Source organism: Rhineura floridana, chromosome 2 (assembly GCF_030035675.1).
Source record: "Rhineura floridana isolate rRhiFlo1 chromosome 2, rRhiFlo1.hap2, whole genome shotgun sequence".
Classification (NCBI taxonomy): Eukaryota; Metazoa; Chordata; class Lepidosauria; order Squamata; family Rhineuridae; genus Rhineura; species Rhineura floridana.
Window position 1 is genome coordinate 72,130,494 of NC_084481.1, and position 23,392 is coordinate 72,153,885.

Sequence of the window (23,392 nt, forward strand, 5' to 3'; positions counted from 1 at the left end):
ATTCTTTATTGTAAACAACCCTGTGATCTCTTGATGAAGGCTGGTATATAAATGTAATAAATAAATAAATAAATTGATGCAAATATATTTTGAAAATCAATTGTTCATGTTTTGCAAAAGCATCTTTTAAAAGCTGCTGTTGTCATATTGGACATCTGAATAGTACACATCCATTCAGATAGTACCTGACTGGTCCATCTGTTTAATCCGAACCTCTGGATCCCAACAGTTCTCTTGGATAACTCTGAAAACTTTTCCATCTTTCATCATTTTGGCTTCCTCCTGTAAAAATGTTATTAGTACATATTTTACTATCTTTTTATTCAAAGGAATATTTTTGTAAATCCCTTATCTTTTCATTATTTATTAATCTAGTACTTAGGGCCTTTGCTGACATATTGTTTGTAGCAGTACAGCTCCTCCCTGTGATAAGCAAGTAATGTGAGAAGTCTGTGCCCATATGGCAGGAATCCATGTTGTCCTTCATTCCCATGACAGTGATGGACCATGAGGCTGGACTAAATCAGAGGTAGCCAATGTGATGCCCTCCAGACATTGCTGGACTGCAGTTCCCACTATTGGCCACGCTGGCCGGGCTGATAGAAGTTGTAGTCCATAGCATATGGAGGGTACCACATTGGGTAGCCTTGGACTAAATAAATGGTTTACATAAAACAATATAAAATATTCAATTAAGAAGACAGATAAAATCAAATGTGAAATTAACATAAAATATACCCGCATATAAATAAAATCAGCAGTTTTAAAACAAATATACATAATGTAATGACATGTTAAGATTGCATGTCTGGTTAGGCTTGCCTAAATAAAAAAGTGTTTAGCAGGTGCCAAAAACTATACAGCAAAGGTGCCTGCCTGAAGTCTTTTGCACCTTTAAAACTATGTGTTTTGATCTATGGGATTTCTTGCAAGTTCTAAATAAAACCCATACCGAGGCCATTTTAAACCTTGAACATGTTACTAGCCTCATGCACCATTGCACTATTCATAATGGATAAATATTTGAAAATCTCTATTCCACCCACCACCCCCAAATATCTCACTAGGACTACATTGTGGCAGGCTCCCAGAACAGCTTGGCAGCCATGTTAAAATTCAAGAAAACTGCACCAAATATTAGGCACTATAATTACAGTGCCTAATATTTGGAAAATACCTTTCAATAACTGATTTTCCAAAGTGCCAGGAGGGAATAACCATATATTCCTACAGACAGAGTATGGATACGAGTCCTTTATTGACTATCGCACCAAAGAGTTTTGGGAAGATGGAATGACCTGGTGGAATCAAGCATCTTGTTGTATAAAAATAGATGGGAATTCATTTTGTTATGATCAGTGGGAATATTTTTTGAATGAATATTTTTTGTTACAGTCAGTGGAAATATTTTTTGTGTGGTTCTTTTGCTGGCAGATTGCTATATGGAATCATTGCTGTACTGAAAGCAATGCTAAAAAGACTGTAATTTCTCCAGGGGATCTCTTTAAACCCTCATAAATAAATGCCAAATGTGGCAAGAGAAAAAATAGCCTTTCTAATGCCCTAAAGGGCTATGCTAGGAGATGAAGTCTCCAATGAGCAATGCCCTAATTAAAGAACAGTGGCTCCCCCATTCCATCTGCATTAGTGATGTGCAGACTATGGCAAGCCCAATCTGCTTAATTCAACGAGATGGACTGAGCCAGCACTTTACTCATTGTAAAAAGTGTGGGCTGAAATTTCAAAGTCATTTTGTTATCATCATCCTGAACACACATGACCTAGATATATTTTAAAACAAGGACTTATTTGCTGGAACTATAGTTAAAGTTAATCTGCAGCCGATTCTCAGAGGCTTTGCAGTTAATTACCAAATACACAAGGATCCAGAGAAAATTAGTTTTCCATCGCATGCTATGACTGCCACGCTGAACTCTTCATAAATTTAATTTAAGACTCTCCTCCTTGAAGCTAAATATTTTATAACACAAACAGTGCGTTCTATTACAGCATGTTTCAACATTTATGGATATCCACTTTCATAAATTCTAGCAGAAAACAAGAAAAGACAGTTTCAGAGTCAGATGATGATGAAACTGAACCACAAGATATGTTTTGTTTTTAGCAGAATATATTTCAGGGGAATAATATTTGAAGTAGCATAGTCATGGCAAAGTGTGTTTTCATTTTAGTATTGTGGAGTGAGTGTTAGTATTTGCTGCTTCAGGGAAAACAAGCTTCCCCTGACATGTTAAGCTTGAGCTCTCACCACATGATAGCACATTCAAATGAAGAATTACTAAATTAAAACTGATGAGGTCAAGGCACCTTATGGTAACTTTACCAAGCCAATAAAATAAAATAAAATTAGCCACTGAAATTACTTTAAACAAAATTATGTATTATTCACTGCTTGTGAATGCCAGGTCAGTAAATGGGAAATCTAGTGCTATTCAGGAATTGATTCTGGATGAGCATGCTGACCTGGCATGTATTACTGAGACCTGGTTGGATGAAGCTGGTGGGGTTAATCTCTCTCAGCTCTGTCCTCCAGGTTTCTCTGTACATCAGCAGGCCAGACCCGGGGTACGGGGAGGCGGAGTCGCAGTGGTTTTTCGAGATACTATACAGCTGACCAGGTATCCTCTCCTACAGTCTTCAGGGTTTGACTGCCTCTACTTGAAGTTGGGTGCCCGGGACAGAATAGGGATTCTGTTGGTGTACCGCCCACCCCGCTGCCCAACCGTCTCCCTTCCTGAGCTAACCAGGGTAATTTCGGGGTTGGTATTGGAATCCCCTAGGCTGGTGGTACTGGGGGACTTCAATGTCCACGCCAATGTTCCCCTTTTTGGAGTGGCTCAGGATTTCATGGCCTCCATGACAACCATGGGTCTGTCCCAAGTAATATCTGGCCCCACTCATGTTGCTGGTCATACTCTGGACCTTGTTTTCTGTGTTGGTCGGAAGGTATGTGATCTTGGTGTGGAGGACCTTTCATTAGTTCCGTTGTCATGGACAGATCACTTCCTGGTTAGATTTAAACTTACTGGGACTCAGAGCCTCCGCAGGGGTGGGGGACCAATTAGAATGGTCCGCCCCAGGAGACTGATGGATCCTGACGGTTTCCTGACGGCTCTTGGGGAGTTTCCTGTCACCTCGGCAGGTGATTCTGTCGAAGCCCTGGTTGACCTCTGGAATGAGGAAATGACCAGGGCGGTGGACACAATCGCTCCTAAGCGCCTCCTCTCGTGGATTGGAACCAAATCTGCTCCTTGGTTTACGAAGGAGCTGGGGATGATGAAACGCGAAAGACGAAGGCTAGAGCGCTGTTGGCGGAAAACTCGGAGCGAATCTGATTGAACACAGGCTAGAACCTATCTAAGGACTTATTCCGTGGCAGTGTGGGCTCAAAAAAAAGCCTTCTTCTCCGCCTCCATTGCGTCTGCCAAGTCTCATCCGGTGGAACTGTTTCGAGTGGTCAGGGGCCTCTTAAATTCTGACCCCTGTGAATATGATGGTGACCATGCAACAGCCCGCTGTGATGAATTCGCACAACATTTTGCAGATAAAGTCACTCAGATTCACTCTGACTTAGACACCAACGTTAATACAGTCTCTGTGGATGTAACTTTGGCCTCTACTTGCTTGATTAGAATGGATTCTTTTCAGCTTGTTCAATCCGAGGATGTGGACAAACTCCTTGGAGAGGCACATCCTACCACCTGCATATTAGACCCTTGTCCCTCCTGGCTTATAAAAAATGCCAGAGGAGGACTAATTGAGTGGGTCAGGGAAGTGATTAATGCCTCCTTACTTCAGGGCAGAATACCATCCTGTCTAAAGGAGGCAGTAATAAGACCCTTATTGAAAAAACCCTCCCTGGACCCCTCATTATTAGGTAATTATCGCCCAGTTTCTAATATACCTTTTTTGGGCAAGATAATAGAGCGGGTGGCGGCGGCCCAACTCCAGAGATTTTTGGATGACACGGATTATCTAGATCCCTTTCAATCTGGTTTCAGGCCCGGCTATGGGACTGAGATGGCTTTGGTCGCCTTGGTGGATGACCTACTCAGGGAAATGGACAGGGGGAGTGTGTCCCTGTTAATCTTGCTGGACCTCTCAGCTGCTTTTGATACCATCGACCATGGTATCCTTCTGGGTCGCCTAGCTGGGATGGGACTCGGAGGCATGGTATTACAGTGGCTCTGGTCCTTCCTAGAGGGACGAACCCAGAGGGTGATTATGGGGGATGTCTGTTCGACCCCTTGGCCATTGACCTATGGGGTCCCCCAGGGTTCTGTTCTGTCCCCCTTGTTATTTAATATATATATGAAGCTGCTGGGAGAGTTATCTGGAGTTTTGGGGTTCGATGTCACCAATATGCGGATGACACCCAACTCTACTTCTCCTTTCCATCTAACAAAACCAAGGAAGCCGTCAAGGTTCTGAACCGTTGCCTGGTATCAGTGATGGACTGGATGGGAGCGAACAAGCTGAAATTAAATCCTGACAAGACAGAGGTGCTCCTTGTCAGTCAAAGGGCGGATCAGGGAATAGGGATCCAACTTGTGCTGGACGGGGTTACACTCCCCCTGAAATCACAGGTTCGCAGTTTGGGAGTTCTTCTGGACTTGGCCTTGAACCTGGAGGCACAGGTCTCTGCTGTGGCAGGGAGTGCCTTTGCTCAACTAAGATTGGTACGCCAACTGCGCCCGTTCCTTGACCTGTCAGACTTGACTACGGTGACACATGCCTTAGTTACATCCCAATTGGACTACTGTAATGCGCTCTACATAGGGCTGCCCTTGAAGACTGCTTGGAAACTTAAACTGGTACAAAGAGTCGCAGCCAGGATGTTAACTGGAGCTGGGCTCAGAGAACATACAACCCCGCTGTTGTACCAGCTCCACTGGCTTCCAATTTGTTTCCGAGCACAATTCAAAGTGCTGGTTTTAACCTATAAAGCCCTATACGGCTTAGGTCCAGGCTATCTGTTAGATCGTGTCTCCCTCTATGACCCTGTCCAAGCTTTGAGATCATCTGGTGAGGCCCTACTCACTATTCCATCTTTCTCACAAGCTTGCTTTGTAAAAACACAGAATAGGGCCTTTTCAGTGGCTGCCCCTAGACTGTGGAATTCCCTCCCTAGCGAGGTTCGACTGGCTGCCTCACTTTCATCTTTTCGTGCCCAGGTGAAGACTATTTTATTCAGACGGGCTTTTAACTAATATTGTCATATTTTTTAACTTATTGTTGATTTAATCCATTTTTAACTGTTTTAAATTGTATATTACTTGTTTAATTGATTATGGTTTTTATCTGTAAGCCGCCCTGAGTTCTTTGGAAATAGGGCGGGGTATAAATATTTTAAATAAATAAATAAATAAATAAAAAGTAACTCTTTAATATATGAAATGGAAAACCATAATATATCAACTTTCCCAAGAATTGATAGTCTTGGATGCCCTGCTCTGAGCCCCCTCACTTTCTGAAGTGACAGGAGCCAGCCTTTGTAGCCTGTCAGGGATTCCCCTGGTCCCTCAGCCTCACTTCAGGTAAAACAGGCTTCCTTAACCCTTTTGTTGCCACCAATTCCCACAGAATACTTCTTTAAAACCTCCTAGTACTGTGTATGGAAGGCTTTAGGCTTGAGATGACACGACCACTGAGAGACAGTATAAATATTAAACTATGTTTGTAGGTTTATTAAAGAGATTATTTACAAAAGGAAATACTGTTCTTATTTTGGGATCTTACAGATACTTACTGATGGGTTCTAAATACTCGAGACACTGTTGCTGATACCAACCTCGAAGTAGCTTTTACCTCAGGCCAATCTCCCTAAATCTCCACCTCAACCAATTACTTCCACAACCCAGTCTAGCTACCGGGGCCAATCTGCCTCTGTGACCCAAAGCTCCTCTGGTTGTGCCCCTGTCTGTTGGACAGTTTAGCAAGTGTTATACCCCATTTGTGTCATTTCTCTCTGGCAAGACCTTTCTTTAGGGCAGCCCCTCAAACTAACTTAGTCACTGGCCCCTTTCTGATCTTTACCAGAAGCTATTAATGACACCCTCTGTGTGTGCGTATGTATATATAAATATACCCTTGAGCAGAGCTTAGAAAGTTACTTTTTTTGAACTACAACTCCCATCAGCCCAATCCAGTGGCCATGCTGGCTGGGGCTGATGGGAGTTGTAGTTCAAAAAAGTAACTTTTCCAAGCTCTGCCCTTGAGCTCATCCACCCTAAATGACAAGTTATGACAGAATAAGACAGCCAACTGCAATCCAAATTATCTACATGGACACCCCAAGGCCAATTAGACATATCCCCAAAAAATCCTACTTAGCCCCTAAACTGGCTAATCCTGCACTGCTCACAGAGTGGGTGGACAAGTCACTGCAAAGGCCCAGGAAGAGGAGTAGCAGTAGTTGTAGTAGTAGCAGTACTTATTTAAATGTATTTCCTGCCATTTGCAGGTTACAACGGTTTTAGAATACATAATTAAAAATTGCTAAAAACAACCTAAAACAACATCACAAAAAATAGGATGGGACCTAAAAAAATACATCTCAGGCATCCAAGACTAGGGTAAAGAGGTATGTCTTCAGCATTCACTGAAAACTACGCGGTGAAGTTACCAGATGCACCTCTGTAGGGAGGAAGGTCCACAACTTAGGGACACCACAGAGAACGCCCTCTCCCAAGCCAGCACTCCAAGCTTTTAGAACTACCAAAAGAGCCCCCCTCTATTGATCTCAAGACCTGAGAGGATGTTATCAATCATCTGAGGGTGGCACTTACCTTATAAAGGCAGCCACCACCCTTACATATTGGACACTGTAGTGGTCTGATTCCTCTCATCACCATACTTGTGCAAGGATGGTACCCCACAGCCTGCTCTGAGCAAGAGCAGGAAATGTGGAAAATCTGTGTAAAATGGCAGCAGAGCAGCCATCTTTCAACACCTTGCCTCCACTCAGCATCTACCTTGTGAATATGATTAGCAGACACAGTATTTTTAACCAACAGATCCAATATGTCCTTCATCCAGTACATTCTTTTAACGTTTGTTATAGAAATCAAGAAATTGCTCTTACCATTCTTTGTATATAAACAATACAAATTAACTATTTTTAGGGTTTTTTAAAAGTTTCTGTTTCAAGTCTTTAACAATATAACATTATGAGACAATTCCATCTTATTTCCAGTGAAGCATAAATCTAGGTGAGCTTTTAGGTCATGTATTGCCGTTTATTATTTTACTGAGAAGATGGCAAATTTGAGACGTGATCCTTTATCTTGTTAAAAGCTACTTTTCAGAGGAAATGAGCTTCAGACAGTGGTTGTTATGGAGACCTGAACAAAATGGGTCAGATCACGGCAAAAGCCATGAAAGCAAAATTCTTAGTGGTTTTCAGAGTCCAGATATGTACATTGGTTCTTTTTTTTCCAGACCGTCACTTCTGGGGAAAACTAAAAAGGACATCAGTAGTCTTTTCCTCTACATAACACACTCCCTTCTTGGGTTATTTAGTTAATTGCTCCCTTGTTCATTGCTTTTTAGCGATGAGCTGTGTGCTTTCCCCCTTTTGCAAATTATTTAATCAGTGTTTCCTCTTCACAGACTTCAATCTAAAGACTCTGTTGGATTTGCTATGAAGTAATTATTTACTACTAGGAAACAGAAATAAGCTAATGAGCTTGCTTGAGACCAGATTTATTTCATTTAAGAGCAGGAAAGGGCTGGACTGGAAACAGGACCTGAACCTCCATTACCCTATTTTGGGAAGGAACAATTCAGCTATCTGACATATAGGAGAGTATTTGCATGTATAGAAAGATTACAGTACTGAGTTCCAGACCTTGCTACCATAGGTGTCATGTTATGACTTCCATGAAATTAAGAAATAAAGCACAGTAACATTTAAAGAATGGTAGACTTAATGTGCTGTCCCTCTATATAAATGTTCATTGTCTGTCTTTTAGGCATGCTCTGGGTGGAAAAACACATTCCTGTTCAGTTTTCTAAGTGCCAACTGGCTAGTGTGCATGGCATCACCTGGTTTTGTAAATGCTTCAGGTGTTTGTATATTTTTTGTTTCTTAATGTAAATAGATACAAAGATAATATTTGTCTCTCCTTCTTTGTGTGGGAGATACATTTCAAAAAGGTATATTTATAAATAGATACAAAAATAATATTTCTCTCTGTGTGTATGTGTATGTGAGTGAGATACCTTTCAAAAGGACAGCCAAAAGAAAGTACTTCTCCACACAGCAGCTAATTAATTTATAGAATTCACTGCCAGAATTTGTGGTGATGTTTATTTGCTTAGATAGCTTTAACGGGAGAGGGGGCAGACATAGCAATGGAGGACAGGTCTATTAGCTATGTTCAGAAGCAGTATTCTTCTGATGACTTCCTGCTAGTGGCATCAACAGGGGAGGGCTGTTCCCTTCATGTCTTGCTTGTGGGCTTCCTGGAAGCTTCTGGCTGGCCACTGTGGAAACTTGATGCTGAACTTGATGGACCTTTGGACTGATCCAGCAGGGTTCTTCTTATATTCTCTCCCATATTTTGAATATATGCCTTAATAATTATTTATTAATGGGTCATTTTGGTCAGAAACTAGCTTACCGTAGAGTTTTGCTCCAGATGAATCCATCCATCATAGCCATATCTCTGTAAGGACAGGTATACATATGGTTAAAGAGAAAGTCATGGAAACAGGAGTTGAGGACATCATGTGAAGGACTAGTTTGACTACAGGGCAAGTTATGAGCACAGAGATGTAGGGCTAATTGTGGGATATCTGAAAATTCCTCTGAGCTATGGAAGCCATAGCCACTCTATTTGTCAAGAGTCAATTAAAATTCAGAGCAATTATACATTTAAATTGGTTAAATTCTGTTATGTTATGTTATGTTATTTATTTATTTATTTATTATATTCTGCTTATGAGGTCCAGGATGCAGCCAGCCAACCCCAATTAGAAACAGAGTGCTATACTGGTTGAACACTAGAATAGACCTTGGCTGGATCCCACAGGACTATTTTTATGTTCTTACTTATTTAAAACATTCATAGGATGCACACCTTAATGTAGTGAGGGAGTTTGAGAGTGTCAAAGAAGCTGTCAGCAATGCCACCAGGAGTCTAAACCAAGAGGCTAGACTCTTAGCAGGGGCACCCAAGGCAGAATGGTCAAAGCTGAGACACCAGACTAAGATGCATCCAAACTCAGAGGAAGGCAATGGTAAACCACCTCTGAATACCTCTTACCACGAAAACCCTGTGAACAGAGTATCAAAAATGCAACATGAGATAGTGCTGGAAGATGAGACCCTCAGGTCAGAAGGCACTCACCGAGCTACTGGGGAAGAACAAAGGACAAGTACGAGTAGTACTGTGACTAATGACGCAGCTAGGTAAAAGCCGAAAGGAAGCCAGGAGGCTGATGCGCACAGATGTGAAAGGAGAGTCCAGAGTTGTACGATACACACAATAGGAACATGGAATGTGAGAAGCATGAAATAGGGAAAGTTAGGAATTGTCAAGCAAGAAATGGAATGTATCAACATTACAGTACTTGGCGTGAGTGAAGTAAAATGGATGGGAATGGGACATTTTCAATCAGGCAACTACAAAATATTTTATGCAGGAAATGATAAATTAAGAAGAAATGGGGTTGCTTTAATAGTGAGAAGCGATGTAGCAAAAGCAATTCGGAGCTACAACACAAGGTCTGAGCAAGTGATATCAATGAGAATATATAGGAAACCTATTAACATAACCATCATCCAAGTCTGCGCTCCAACAGCAAATGCAGAAGAAGAGGAATTGGAGAGATTTTATGCAGAAGTACAGGAAGAAATTTATCACACATCAAAACAAGATGTGCTGATAATCATGGGGGACTGGAATGCAAACATAGGGAACAGAGAAGAACTAGGAATGGTGGGGAAATGGGGCTTAGGAGATAGAAATGAAGCAGGAGAAAGATTTATTGAATTCTGTGAAGCCAATAATTTGTTTCTTGCAAACATATTTTTTGAGCAACCAAAAAGAAGACTGTACACGTGGACATCAGCAAATGGTCAATATAGGATTACATAATTGGTAGGAGAAGATGGAGAAGTTCCATACTTTCTGTGAAAACAAGACCAGGAGCAGACTGCAGTACAGATCATGAACTGGTCATATCAAAAATCAAAGTAAAGCTAAAGAAGAAGAACAAAGCAATCATAATGCCAAAATACAATTTAAATAACATCCCAGAAGAATATAAAGATCAAATAAGGAACAGATTTGAGGCTTTAAACTTAGTTGACAGAGAACCAGAAGATCTATGGAGTGAAGCAAAAGGAGATAGAAACACGGTCAAAACCCTAAATGCAACAATACAATGACTAGTACATAGCGACAAAGAGAACTATTACAATAGTTACTGTGTAGAAATAGAAGAGGACAACAAAAAGGGAAGAACAAGAGCCCTATTCCAAAAGATTAGAGAAATGAAAGGGAAATTTAAACTAAGAGTAGGGATGTTGAATAATCAACAGGAGAACACACTGACTGACCGAGATGAAATAAAAGGAAGATGGAAGCTATACACTGAAGAACTTTATAGAACAGATGCCAGGACGACACATTCATTCATGGAGGAACTGTATGATGAAGAACCAGAAATTTTAGAATGTGAGGTGAAAGCTGCTCTTAAAATACTTGGAAGAAACAAATCACCAGCAACAGATGGCATACCAATAGAGTTGCTACAAGCTACTGAGACTGAATCTGTCCAAAGGTTGACAAAAATTTGTCAAGAAATCTGGAAAACTAAACAATGGCCCACAGACTGGAAGTGTTCAATATATATCCCAATTCCAAAGAAAGGGGATCCCAGGGAATGCAGTAATTATCAAACTATTGCCTTAATATCCCATGCAAGTAAAATAATTCTCAAGATTCTACAACAAAGGCTCTTGCCATATATGGAGCGAGAAATGCCAGACGTCCAAGCTGGATTTAGAAAGGGAAGAGGCACCAGAGATCATATCGCAAACATACGTTGGATAATGGAACGGACCAAGGAATTTCAGAAGGATATCACCCTGTGCTTTATAGATTACAGCAAAGTCTTTGACTGTGTAGATCATGAAAAACTATGGAATGCTTTAAAAGAAATGGGAGTGCCACAGCATCTCATTGTCCTGATGCGCAACCTATTCTCTGGACAAGAGGCTACTCTAAGGACAGAACATGGAGAAACCGATTGGTTCCGTATCAGAATGCATGTACCCTGTGTTAGGTCCAAACCCAACACGCAAGTCGCCCTGTCAACCCCAACTCGCTTGCGTGTTGGGTTTGGACCTAACACCTGCATGTACACTTTTATTATAATCATAACTGAAATTATTTACTGTGCAAGCTTACCAAGATCCTGCTGTGATCTTGTTCTAGACCTCCTGCTCAATTATTGTGCAGTATATGCACACAGGCACTCTTGCTGCTCCTGAAAGCTACAAACTTAGTCAACTCGTGATGTGCAGATAAGCAGAGGAAGCCTGTTTTCAGGACTTGCAATGGGTTGCCTTAATATCCCATGCAAGTAAAGTAATGCTCAAGATTCTACAACAAAGGCTCTTACCATATATGGAGCGAGAATGCCAGACATCTAAGCTGGATTTAGAAAGGGAAGAGGCACCAGAGATCATATCGCAAGCATACGTTGGATAATGGAACAGACCAAGGAATTTCAGAAGAAAATCACCCTGTGCTTTTGACTGTGTAGATCATGAAAAACTATGGAATGCTTTAAAGGAAATGGGGGTGCCACAGCATCTCATTGTCCTGATGCGCAACCTATACTCTGGACAAGAGGCTACTGTAAGGACAGAATATGGAGAAACCGATTGGTTCCCATTCGGAAAGAGTGTGAGATAGGGGTGTATTTTATCACCCTATTTGTTTAATCTATACGCAGAACATATCATACGGAAAATGGGATTGGACCAAGATGAAGGAGGTGTGAACATTGGAGGGAGAAATACCAATAATTTAAGATATGCAGACGATACCATGCTACTAGCAGAAACCAGCAATGATTTGAAACAAATGCTGAAGAAGTTAAAGAGGAAAGCACAACAGCAGGACTACAGCTGAACATCAAGAAGATTAAAGTAATGACAACAGAAGATTTATGTAACTTTAACGTTGACAATGAGGACATTGAACTTGTCAAGGATTATCAATACCTTGGCACAGTCATTAACCAAAATGGAGACAATAGTCAAGAAATCAGAAGAAGGCTAGGACTGGGTAGGGCAGCTATGAGAGAACTAGAAAAAAATGGAAATGGACTGCCTTCATGGTGCCATGTTTGCTACAAAGGAGATGAGATGGAATTGGGCTACCCACATGCTTTTGTTATGATTTAAAGAAGGGTCTACTTCCCATTCCACCAATATGGACTTTTACAGCACAATCCTATCCATGGTATACCCCAGTGCTGAGAGCGATCAAACAATATAGGAGACGGGTTGAGTGCAGATGGAGACAAACTCCTGGTGGATGCAATTACACACTGGTAAGTGCCTATGGTAAGCTCTATTTACGGGCAGTGAGGGCAGCAAAAAAACCCAATATTTTGCTGCCACTATCAAATCATCAATCTGCCGCACAGCAGAGCTCTTCAGAATTGTCCGGGGACTATTACATGCTGGCCCCAAGGACATGGTAGATCCATCTGAGGCCCGCTGTAATGAATTTGCTAGGCACTTCCAGGATAAAATCTTTAGCATCCGCCAGGACTTAGACTCCAGTGTTATAGCAGGTGAATCAAGCGAGGTATCCAGAGCACAGCCTTGTCCTGATTTCTTGGATGAGTTTCAGTTGGCGCAACTTGAGGATGTTGACAAGGTGCTTGGACAGGTTCGTGCACCACTTCTGTGCTGGATCCTTGCCCTTCTTGGCTAATAAAAGCTAGCAGGGATGGAACAGCCAGCTGGGCCAGGGAAGTGATTAATGCCTCTCTGCGAGAGGGGGTGGTCCCTGGCTGCCTGAAAGAGGCGGTAGTGAGACCACTCCTGAAGAGACCCTCCCTGGACCCAGAAAATCTTAATAATTATAGGCTGGTGGCAAATGTTCCATTCCTGGGCAAGGTCCTGGAACGAGTGGTAGCAGGCCAGCTCGAGACACTCTTGGATGAGACCGATTATCTGGATAAATTTCAGTCAGGTTTCAAGCCTGGTTTTGGCACAGCCTTGGTCGCCCTGTATGATGAGCTCTGTTGGGACAGAGACAGGGGGAGTGTGACTCTGTTGATCCTCCTTGATCTCTCAGCGGCTTTCGATACCATCGACCATGGTATCCTTCTGGGGAGACTGTCTGAGTTGGGAGTGGGAGGTACTGCATGGCAGGGGTTCCGCTCCTACTCAGGGCTGGATTATCCATTAGGCTTAGTAGGCTGAAGCCTAGGGGCCCGGAGCTCTTGGGGGCCCATGCATAAGCTAAAAGAATTATAATAATATAGGGCTTCCAAACCGCCCGCCATCCCCCCGCTTCACTTACCTTTTTCTCCGCTGTTTTTTGCAGTTTGCCATCAATCAAGATGGTGGCCGAGGTTTCCCTAAGGGGCTGAAGCCTCTGCTGCCATCTTGATTTATGGCAAACATGCACGCGCAATGTGTGCAGCCGCAGAAAAAGCGGAAAGGTAGGTGAAGAGGGGGGGATGGGATGGGACGGCGAGAGGCTTAGAAGCTCCTGTCCTGCGATCCCTCCTGCGGCTGTTTCTGCAGATCGCAGAAGGGAAGCAGAGGGGCCCAGAGGAGAAGGGCCCCCCAAACACCAATCAGCCTAAGGGCCCTCCGCAGCTTAATCCAGCCCTGCTCCTACTTGGTGGGTCAGCTCCAGAAGGTGGTGCTTGGGGAGCATTGCTCGGCACCCTGGACTCTCCAGTATGGGGTTCTGCAGGGGTCAGTTCTGTCCCCCATGCTGTTCAACATCTACATGAAACCGTTGGGTGCAGTCATCCGGACCTTTGGAGTGTGCTACCATCAGTATGCTGATGACACTATTTCTCCTTTTCATCTTCATCAGGTGAGGCTGTCAATGTGCTGAACTGGTGCCTGGCTGCGACAATGGACTGGATGAGGGCTAATAAACTGAGGCTCAATCCAGACAAGACTGAGATGCTGTTAGTGGGTCATTCTTCTGACTGGATGGTGGATGTCCAACCTGTCCTGGATGGGGTTGCACTCTTCCTGATGGAGCAGGTTCATAGCTTAGGGGTACTCCTAGAACCATCTCTGTCACTTGAGGCTGAGGTAGCCTCGGTGGCACGGAATGCCTTCTACCAACTTCGGTTGGTGGCCCAGCTACGCCCCTATCTGGACAGGGATAACCTGGCTTCAGTTGTCCATGCTCTGGTAACCTCCAAATTAGATTACTGCAATGCACGCTACGTGGGGCTGCCTTTGAAGACGGTTTGGAAACTGCAGCTGGTGCAAAATGCAGCAGCCAGATTGGTAACAGGGACCAGACGGTTCGAACATATAAAACCGATTCTGGCCTGCTTGCATTGGGTGCCTGTATGTTTCTGAGCTCGATTCAAAGTGCTGGTTTTAACCTATAAAGCCTTACATGGCTCGGGACCACACCACTTGATGAAACGCCTCTCCCGACAGGAACCCACCCGTGCACTACGCACAGCATCTAAGGCCCTCCTCCAGGTGCCTACTCTGAGGGAAGCTCGGAGGATGGCAACAAGGGAGAGGGCTTTCTCAGTGGTGGCCCCCAAATTATGGAGTGAACTGCCTGACGAGGTGCGCCTGGCGGCAACACTGTTATCTTTTTGGCGCCAGGTCAAGACTTTCCTCTTCTCCCAGGCATTTTAGCATGTATTTTAAATTGTTGTTTTTTTAAGTGTTTTTAAATTGGTGTATTTGTTTTAATGTTTTAATTGTTGTAAACCGCCCAGAGAGCTTCGGCTATGGGGCGGTATACAAATGTAATAAATGATGATGATGATGATAATAATGTTACTCAGAAGTATATTCCACTGAGATAATAATGTTACTCAGAAGTATACTCCACTGAGTTCAATGGACTTACTCCCAAGTAAGTGCTCATTGGATTGTAAGCCTTCACTATGAAACGAGTAAAAATTTGGATTTGGTGACAGATTTTAAAAAATCTGCTGAGCTATAATTAGTTAATCATTAGTGTAGACATGTATTGATTTTCCCTTTCAGCCTCCATGAGAAGCAGGGGTGAAGGTCACCTTCTTTTATTAATATTTAAAGAGCAGAGAAAAGCTTCAAATACACAACTGAAATGTCCACTGATTCTCCCAGAGAGGTTTAAAACTGTTCTAATAGGGAAAAAATCACAGATGAAATAAGGCCAGTTTTCTTTTATTTCAAAGATTATTTGTTTTGAAATACCTCATTGTGATAGACTGAAAAAGTACTCTGAAATCCTGATTTTGTATTTTACAATAAAATTAGTTCACATAGAGATATCTTTAATGTATCTGCATGAATAACCTGGCACAAATCCTGAAATCTGGGTTTTCCATTAACATCAATCTAGACAAAAAAGTGCAGAATCAAGATCTTTTACCAACACCCATGTGTTCATACATTGATCCATGATAAGGTCAGTGTGCTATTGAAAATATGCACCCAAGTGCAAAATAGTTACCCAAGCATTGCTTCACAGTGTGCCCTATCAAAATATGATGATGATGTGAACTGAACTTTGGAGAAAATGAAAGACCTGATATAGACCCAGTAACAGTAAATAATAATAATCCAAAAGACTGACACCTCAGCAAAACATTCTGTCAATGCATTGTATGTGCTTGCGGTAGAAAAGGTACAGAAAATGCCTTTAGGATCCTTTTATCTGTGGAGGTGTTGTACAAGGACACCCACAGACCCAAAGCCTTGCCCCACCCCAGTAAAATGTAAATATTTACAATGGCACCAGAAGCCAATGTCAAGAATGGGACAGAGGAGACATCATGGTGCCAATGCCAAATTATTTGGCAACATTTTGTTGTTCTTACTGAAAGTAATCTCAAGTACCTTAACCGAACATAGGACTAAAACAGGCCCAGAAGATCAGGTATGTTGTCACCTAAATCTGCAAGGCAATGATGACATGGTCTTTTGTCTGAAAGCAATGGGCAAATTCCTGAATCAACTAGCACCCTAAAGGGTTGGACTGGGCATGCAACAAAAGCTGCACAGTCTGGTCCATAGAAAAAGGTAGATTTTAATTATTACAGTTATGTGACTTTTTTAAAAAAGCCAGATGTTTGTTTCATTGTGTGTGTCTATGTATGGCCTTTTGGCATCTTTAAACTAGTTTAGCTTAAGAGTTAGCCAATGAGCAATTTTAAAATTTGCAATCCAGTCAATGTTTCAAAAGATGAAAATAAGCAAGGACAATCAGTATTGTTTTTTCTCCTTAGGGGAAACTGGAAAACTAACCCTGATCCTGATGTACAAGCTTACTCTGAAACTGTGACCAGTTAGACAGGAACAAAATACTTATTTTAGGATTAAATACACTGGTACACTGATTAGAAATTAAGCAGCATGTAAAATCTTAGAATAAATAAAATATACTCCAGGATAGATCTGAGAGCTTATGCTTGGGACTATGCAGCTTGCCCACGGCTGCACAGGTGGCAGGGCATGTAACCCCTGAGCCACTCACTGTAGGGGTGATCTTTAGCTGGCCCTTTACACCCAGGAGACACAAGTGGGGATTTGATCTCACAGATTCTGGACTCCCAGCCAGGCTCTCCTCCCCACTGTGCTATATCAACTGTGTGAAGCCCATAGCAGGGAATAAAGGCAACAGCCCAGCACTCATGCTTATCCCCTACCCCCTTCTTAGGAACAGGTATTCAAAGGAATATTACTCTCCCCCCCCCCAAACATGGAGCTGGCCAAAAAATCAGTGATAGAGCTATCCTTCAGAAGTGTCTTATTCCATTTTAAAGCCATTTAAGCCCATAGCCATCATTGCATCTTGTGGCAGAGTACCTCCAGCAAATGGTTTGGCTGAGTGTTGTCTGAACCCAGGCTTGTGGCTTGTCTCCTCCAGACAAACCACAAACTGTAAGCCATAGAACAAATCTTGGCTACAGCTCGTGGTTTGTTTGGAGTGATGTTTATCACTGTATTTATCTTGTATACATTTTAGCATTGCAAAGAAATACATTGCAAAGAAATGTATCTTTTGCTTTTCCTGGCCTTTTGCTCCCACTCCCCACCCCACCCCATACTGTTTATCGATTAGGTTACTAATAATTAGGTTACTTACTTCTTTAGCCACAATATATTTGTTAGGATTGTATTCCACGTAGCGCTAAGGCTAAAGCTCCGTCAGTGCTAGGATGTCTCCTTGTGTGACAGAACTATCCCCCACTCTCCTCCCCCTGTTTGCCCCCTAAAACTGTTCTGGGTTTCCTCCCCCAACCCTCCAGAGCAGATCTGAGGATGGTGTAGGAAGTGTGCAGGGGGAGAAGGGGGGAAAATCCTGTTGTGCTAGCGGCATCCATGTACTAGCATAAAGAGTTACTTGAATACCACTCTTAGTCTTTAAAGTACCACAAAAGCCTGTGTCATTTTTGCAGCAAGACACTAAGGGTTGTATCCAGTGCTGCACAAGCAGATTCCTACGTGTGTAACAGGACTTCCTCTTCTCTCCCGGCCTGCCCAGGGGTGTAGTCGTCTGAGGTCTCAGGGGATCTTAGTCCCCTTACTTTTTGGGGAGTAAGGTCCCAGCGGGATCCCTCTCTCCAGCATCCCACAAGCCAACAGCATGAAAGGGGAGTGTGTTAGCCACTGAGAAGAATCTTCTAACATGCTTCTTTGTCTTTTCCTGCTGATTGGAGCCAGAGTGAAAGGAGGTGAGTCAGTCACTGAGAAGACTCTTCTCAGTAGCTAACACTCCCCTTTCATGCTTATTGGCTTTGTTGTTGTAAGATAAGGTATTAACAAGGATCTCATTCTCAACCCAGCATGGAAAAGGGTGGAGAGGGCATAGCTATTACTATCATGAAGGGACCCTGTACTTCTGAATTTGCCACTACACTACTATGCGTGCCCACAAAATGTGCTCAAGAGGCCCCCCAACCCTCTGAAGTAGATTTTGTGGGTGCAGGAGACAGAGAAGTTACACTGCAGAAGCAGAAGTCTGTTATGTGATTGGAATGACAGCATTGGATACAACCCTTACATGGTTACTCCTCTGGAAATTTAGGCCATCTGTGACTTTTTAAAAAGTGTGACTGGAGTGGACTGGATTGGCATTATGGCATGGAAGTCTCAATCAGAATTGCCCCCCCCCCATGCCCACTATTCGCAATGGAAGGAAAGCTCACCTATACCAGTTATTTGTTAAAAAATAATTCAGCCACATAGCGGCTAAAACATGATGTCATGTCTAGTTTAGTCCTAAGGTAATATTAAAAGTCTCGTACCAAACATCTATACCCAAATATCTACTACCAAACATTTCAAGTCCGCAAAAGCTTATGCCATAATGAATTTGTTCACTTTTAAGATGTCACCATTTTTATTGCCACCGACCTTTTCAAATCTACATTTCATTTCCTATTTAAAATACATCTTATGTATTAGTAATTTCCTGTCACATAAATGATATTTGTATTCATTTCAGCATGACATTGAAATAAATAAATAGAAGTATACACATGGAGCTGGCAAAATAAAATCCCAATAAAGTAAAATTTTATTTCAGAACTTGTTATTAATACTGCTAATGTAATTCTGCTGCGAATACTGTTAACAAACAGTTTAGATTTTCCCTACCGGTCTTTGTTTATAATAATAATAATAATAATAATAATAATAATAATAATAATAATAATAATAATAATAATAATTTAATTTGTGGTTCGCCTATCTGGCCAATGGCCACTCTAGGCGACGTACAATTTAACAACAATACATTACATCATAATAAAATACATCATAAAATACAATATAACAATAAAACAATAAAACAGTTCCAGTACAGAGTAGTAGGCTATTCGTTGTAAAAATTTAACCCTCCCCGTAAGTCCCAAAGGCCTGTCTGAAGAGCCAGGTCTTCAAAGCTTGGCGGAATACATTCAGGGAAGGGGCATGTCGAAGGTCATACGGGAGGGAGTTCCAGAGAGTAGGGGCCGCCACTGAAAATGCCCTCTCTCTTGTCCCCGCCAACCTAGCTGTTTTAGTTGGCGGGATTGAGAGAAGGTCCTGTGTGGCTGATCTTGCTGGGCGGCATGGTTGGTGGCGCTGGAGGCGCTCCATCAGATAAACTGGGCCGAGACCGTATAGGGATTTAAAGGTTAATACCAACACCTTGAATTGGGCCCGGAAAATAACTGGAAGCCAGTGTAGGTCGAACAACACTGGGGTGATGTGTTCCCGGCGGCGACTGTTTGTAAGCAGTCGAGCCGCAGCATTCTGAATAAGTTGTAATTTCCGGACCGTTTTCAAGGGTAACCCCACGTAGAGCGCATTACAGTAATCCAACCGAGAGGTGACCAGGGCATGTACCACCAGTGGGAGCTGATGAGCAGGAAGGTAGGGCTGCAGTCTACGAATGAAGTGCAATTGATACCAAGCTGCCCGGCTCGCTGCCAAAATCTGAGCCTCCGTGGACAGCTTGGAATCAAGAACAACCCCAAGGCTGCGGACCTGGTCCTTCAGGGGCAATTTCACCCCATCGAACACCAGGTCAACATCTCCCAACCTTCCCTTGTCTCCCACGAGTAGCACCTCAGTCTTATCAGGATTCAACTTTATATGATCAATTATTTCAAAGTAAAAACACAATCATTATTCTGATGGTACATTTTACCTGTTCAGAGTTATCGTATGGTGAGGTTTTAAGCTGAGAACTAAGAAAATACAGTAGATCTTCGAGAAAGGGCACAATCCAAGTTGTATATATGCTAGGCTGAAAGGAGGTTTCACACCGCGGATCTCTGGCTGAGTCGGCTGAGTCCTGACTCAGCCAGACTAAGCCACCAGAGCCCCCTCCCAGTGCAGCCTCAGCACAGCCATGGGGCAGCCAGTCCAACAGAAGAAGCCTAGCCTGACATTGGGAATCCAGTGGAAACTGGTGCAAGGCCCCAAAAAGGGGCATATCAGGGGAGGAGCCAAGCAAGGGGGGACTTATGCTATATCCAGATCCTGTTCAACTCTTTCCCACAGCCCTCCATCCCAGCACTCAATGCGCCCAGGAAAAGGGGTGGCAGGAGGAAACATGTATTTCATTTCCTGCTGCCGTGCCCTGGTGGTGCAGCCAGCATCCTTCCTCCCAGAGGCTTCTGAAAGGCTGCTGAATTAGGCAGCTCCTTTCACCAGCTCTGCTGCTGGATTGCTCTGCCCAAGAACAATCTTATATATCAGGGGGCCCTTGAGTCTGGGGGCACATTTGGAAATCTAAGGCTGCAAACACAGATCATTTTATTCTACAATCAAAACAGTGGAGACTCTTTTTTTAACCTAGTCCACACACAATCTAGACCTGCTGCATATTTTTTGCCCTGAAAAGTGCTTCTTGACAAAGTGGTTTCATTCCAAAAATGAAAGCTCATTAAAGATTGATTTTGCATTACCCAGCAGTGTGTTCATTAGAAAACACATGTAGGCAGCCCCAGCTATGGGGTGGGAGTGTATCAATACCTGTCCAATGATGTTGCGGGTGGAAGTATATATCATGTTTGCAAAGGGAGGATTTTCAAATGTGTAATCTAATCAAGGGGAGGGTTTTCAAACACCTGTCAAGTAACCACACTCAGCCGTATGGACGGCAGGTTTAATCTACAATCTAGATTGAAAGCAGCATGTTGAAGATAAAATGAATGATTCTGCATTGAGAAAAACTACATTTTCGTGCTACAAATGAGCAAGTTCATATGCAGTTTAAGAAACTGTTATGATCACACCACTATACACTGATTTCACAGAAGAAAAACTGGTGATGCTCAGACCTTCCCCACAAACACCTCTCCCCAAATAAAACAAACAAAAAAGCAGGCAACATTTTCCCCTGAACAAGCAACTGCCCCACCAAACAACACCTCAAACCCCTCAATTTTAACAAATACATAAATAAATTAATAAAATATAAAATAGGAAGGTCCTTGATGAGCGAGAAGGGAAATATCTGAGGATAATATGTTACACACATATACCACATAGGTGACTCTGGATCAGAGCTTGGAAAAGTTACTTTTTTGAACTACAATTCCCATCAGCCCAATCCACTGGCCATGCTGGCTGGGGCTGATGGGAGTTGTAGTTCAAAAAAAGTAACTTTTCCAAGCTCTGCTCTGGATATACATATCTAGTCTCTCAGAAGTAAGTCTTATTGAGTTCAATGGGGATTACTCCCAGGTAACTTGGTACAAAACTGCAGCCTATATAAAGTGCCATTCCCTGTAATTTCATGTATGCTTCAAGGCATGGTTACATAGTAATCCAACGTAAGTAGCAAACATTCTTAAACCGTTATTTTTCTTAATGTTGGGTGTTTTCCAACGAAGTCGTATTTAGAATAGACCAACTGAAATCAGTGGACAAGTTACTTAAATTCACTGATTTAAATGGCTTTACTCCAGACATGACCAACATTGGATGTCACCCATTACCAAGGCTTTTGAATCATTCAGATAAATTAACCAGTTCCATATATTTAGATAAATTGGCTGCAACGCTGAACATATTAACTAGGGAGAAAGCCTGACTGAATGATGGCACTTTCTTCTGAATAAACATGCTTAGATTACAGCACACACCAATAACATATTGTGATTGTTGCCTTTAATTGATGAATCGAGTTGTGGAATAAGTCTGATAAAGACTTTCATTAATGTTAAGTGAGCAATGAAGAGAGATTTTTAAGGGTGCAATGAGCAGATTAATTTTTTATTAGAGAATGTTTGATTACAGATCAATATACTGGCAATTAAGCAGCATGTATCACTCCCTTAGAAGTTGGGTGCATGCAGAAAAAGTTGTTGACAAACAATAGTAGGAAGTAGCATATAATATGGCGTAAGAGCCCATTCAGGGAAAGGGCAGGTGAAGGTCAAAGTCAAATTAATGAATTTCAAGAGTAGCAAGAAGGGGCATCAGGACAAAGCCAGTCTCACTTTGTGTGGGGCTAGCAAGCCAGGCCAGACATTTTCCACCAGTTGTAGTCTCCAGTTAGTATATATGAACGCTACCCAATCCCACCTCCAACTAATTTTCTTATTCGCAATAATGCAACTGAAGACTTGATATATTTACTACCGTACAGTTTAAAAGCCAAAAAAGAAAACAAAAGAGGGTTTTTTTCTGGCAGTAAGTTAAAAAAAAAGAACAATTCTTGCTTCATCAAACAGTTATCAGAACATCTTTGTTTAATAGTTTCAAAATGCCCCTGGGCAAACACATAGCATTAGGGTGCAGGAAGCATTTGGAAATTAACATCAGTTTGTTCTTATTCTTTGAGAGTTTTAAATAAAATAAAATAAAAATTCAGAAGGGAGTTCTCAAAGCCCAGAAGTATCTGAGATGAAGCTCAACTTAAAACATTCATAAAAATCAAAACAATACAACTTCCTAGAGCTTTTGCACCAAGTATCCAATGCTGCTATTACCTGTTTTAAATCAGGCAACTCCTTGGGCAGAATGTGACTATGAATGTCAATTTTCATCTCTGTAGGTTCACCAGAAGATTAGGTTCAACAAAGACGTTAATTGTGCTTTTGTACTGCCTGCCTTTGGAATAGTAGTTTTTCATTAACTTAAACTGCTGTTCGTTCTCCCACTATCCTATCAGAATGTCTGCTTACAGTAACCAATCAGACAGCCAGTATTTCTGGAGAGCTGCACTGTGCAAAACTAAGTGGCATGAATATAATGTACAACCCTTCAAAGTTTTCAAAAGGAACTGTGCAACAGTGAAAAGGCCCTTCCAGACATTCTTTTTATTGGGCATTCATGATTGTTTGTGCCCATTATGGTGTTGGGGCAATTATATGCCATCCCATTTTCCATACTGTTTGTACTTGCAAACATTTTGGGGTGGACATTCTGCTTAATTTCCAAAAAGTGTATGTCCCATAACTTCCTTCTGAAATTCTGCAACTTTTCATACTACAAATGTTCCACTTAATTTTTTTATCCACTTTTGTTGCCCTATAGTGCAAGAGTGCTCCTACGGATGGTAGTTATATGTTAACAGTGGGGAAGCATTGAGAACAACTAATAAAGCAAAATGATGTGTGGATGGTCCATTCTAAATTCACCACTACAGCATCATTATTGTATCAATGACACTTTGCAGAATACATCTGGGGG

General features: G+C 42.2%; 1 protein-coding gene across 5 annotated transcripts in view; it reads right to left on the reverse strand.

Moving 5' to 3' along the window:
* ACMSD (aminocarboxymuconate semialdehyde decarboxylase) overlaps positions 1–22,798 on the reverse strand; it is a 76,006-nt gene extending 53,208 nt beyond the window's left edge. For 4 of the 5 annotated variants that reach the window (XM_061608939.1, XM_061608935.1, XM_061608937.1 and 1 more), the window contains exons 1-3: positions 22,690–22,798; positions 8,646–8,690; positions 186–282 (exon numbers count right to left, since the gene is read on the reverse strand). In XM_061608939.1, the coding sequence (XP_061464923.1) occupies positions 186–282; positions 8,646–8,690; positions 22,690–22,746 (199 nt within the window). In that variant the 5' untranslated portion in view covers positions 22,747–22,798. The remainder of the gene's footprint in view (positions 1–185; positions 283–8,645; positions 8,691–22,689) is intronic. The other variant, XM_061608936.1, reaches the window with a different exon arrangement.
* Between the last annotated feature and the right edge of the window lie 594 nt (positions 22,799–23,392).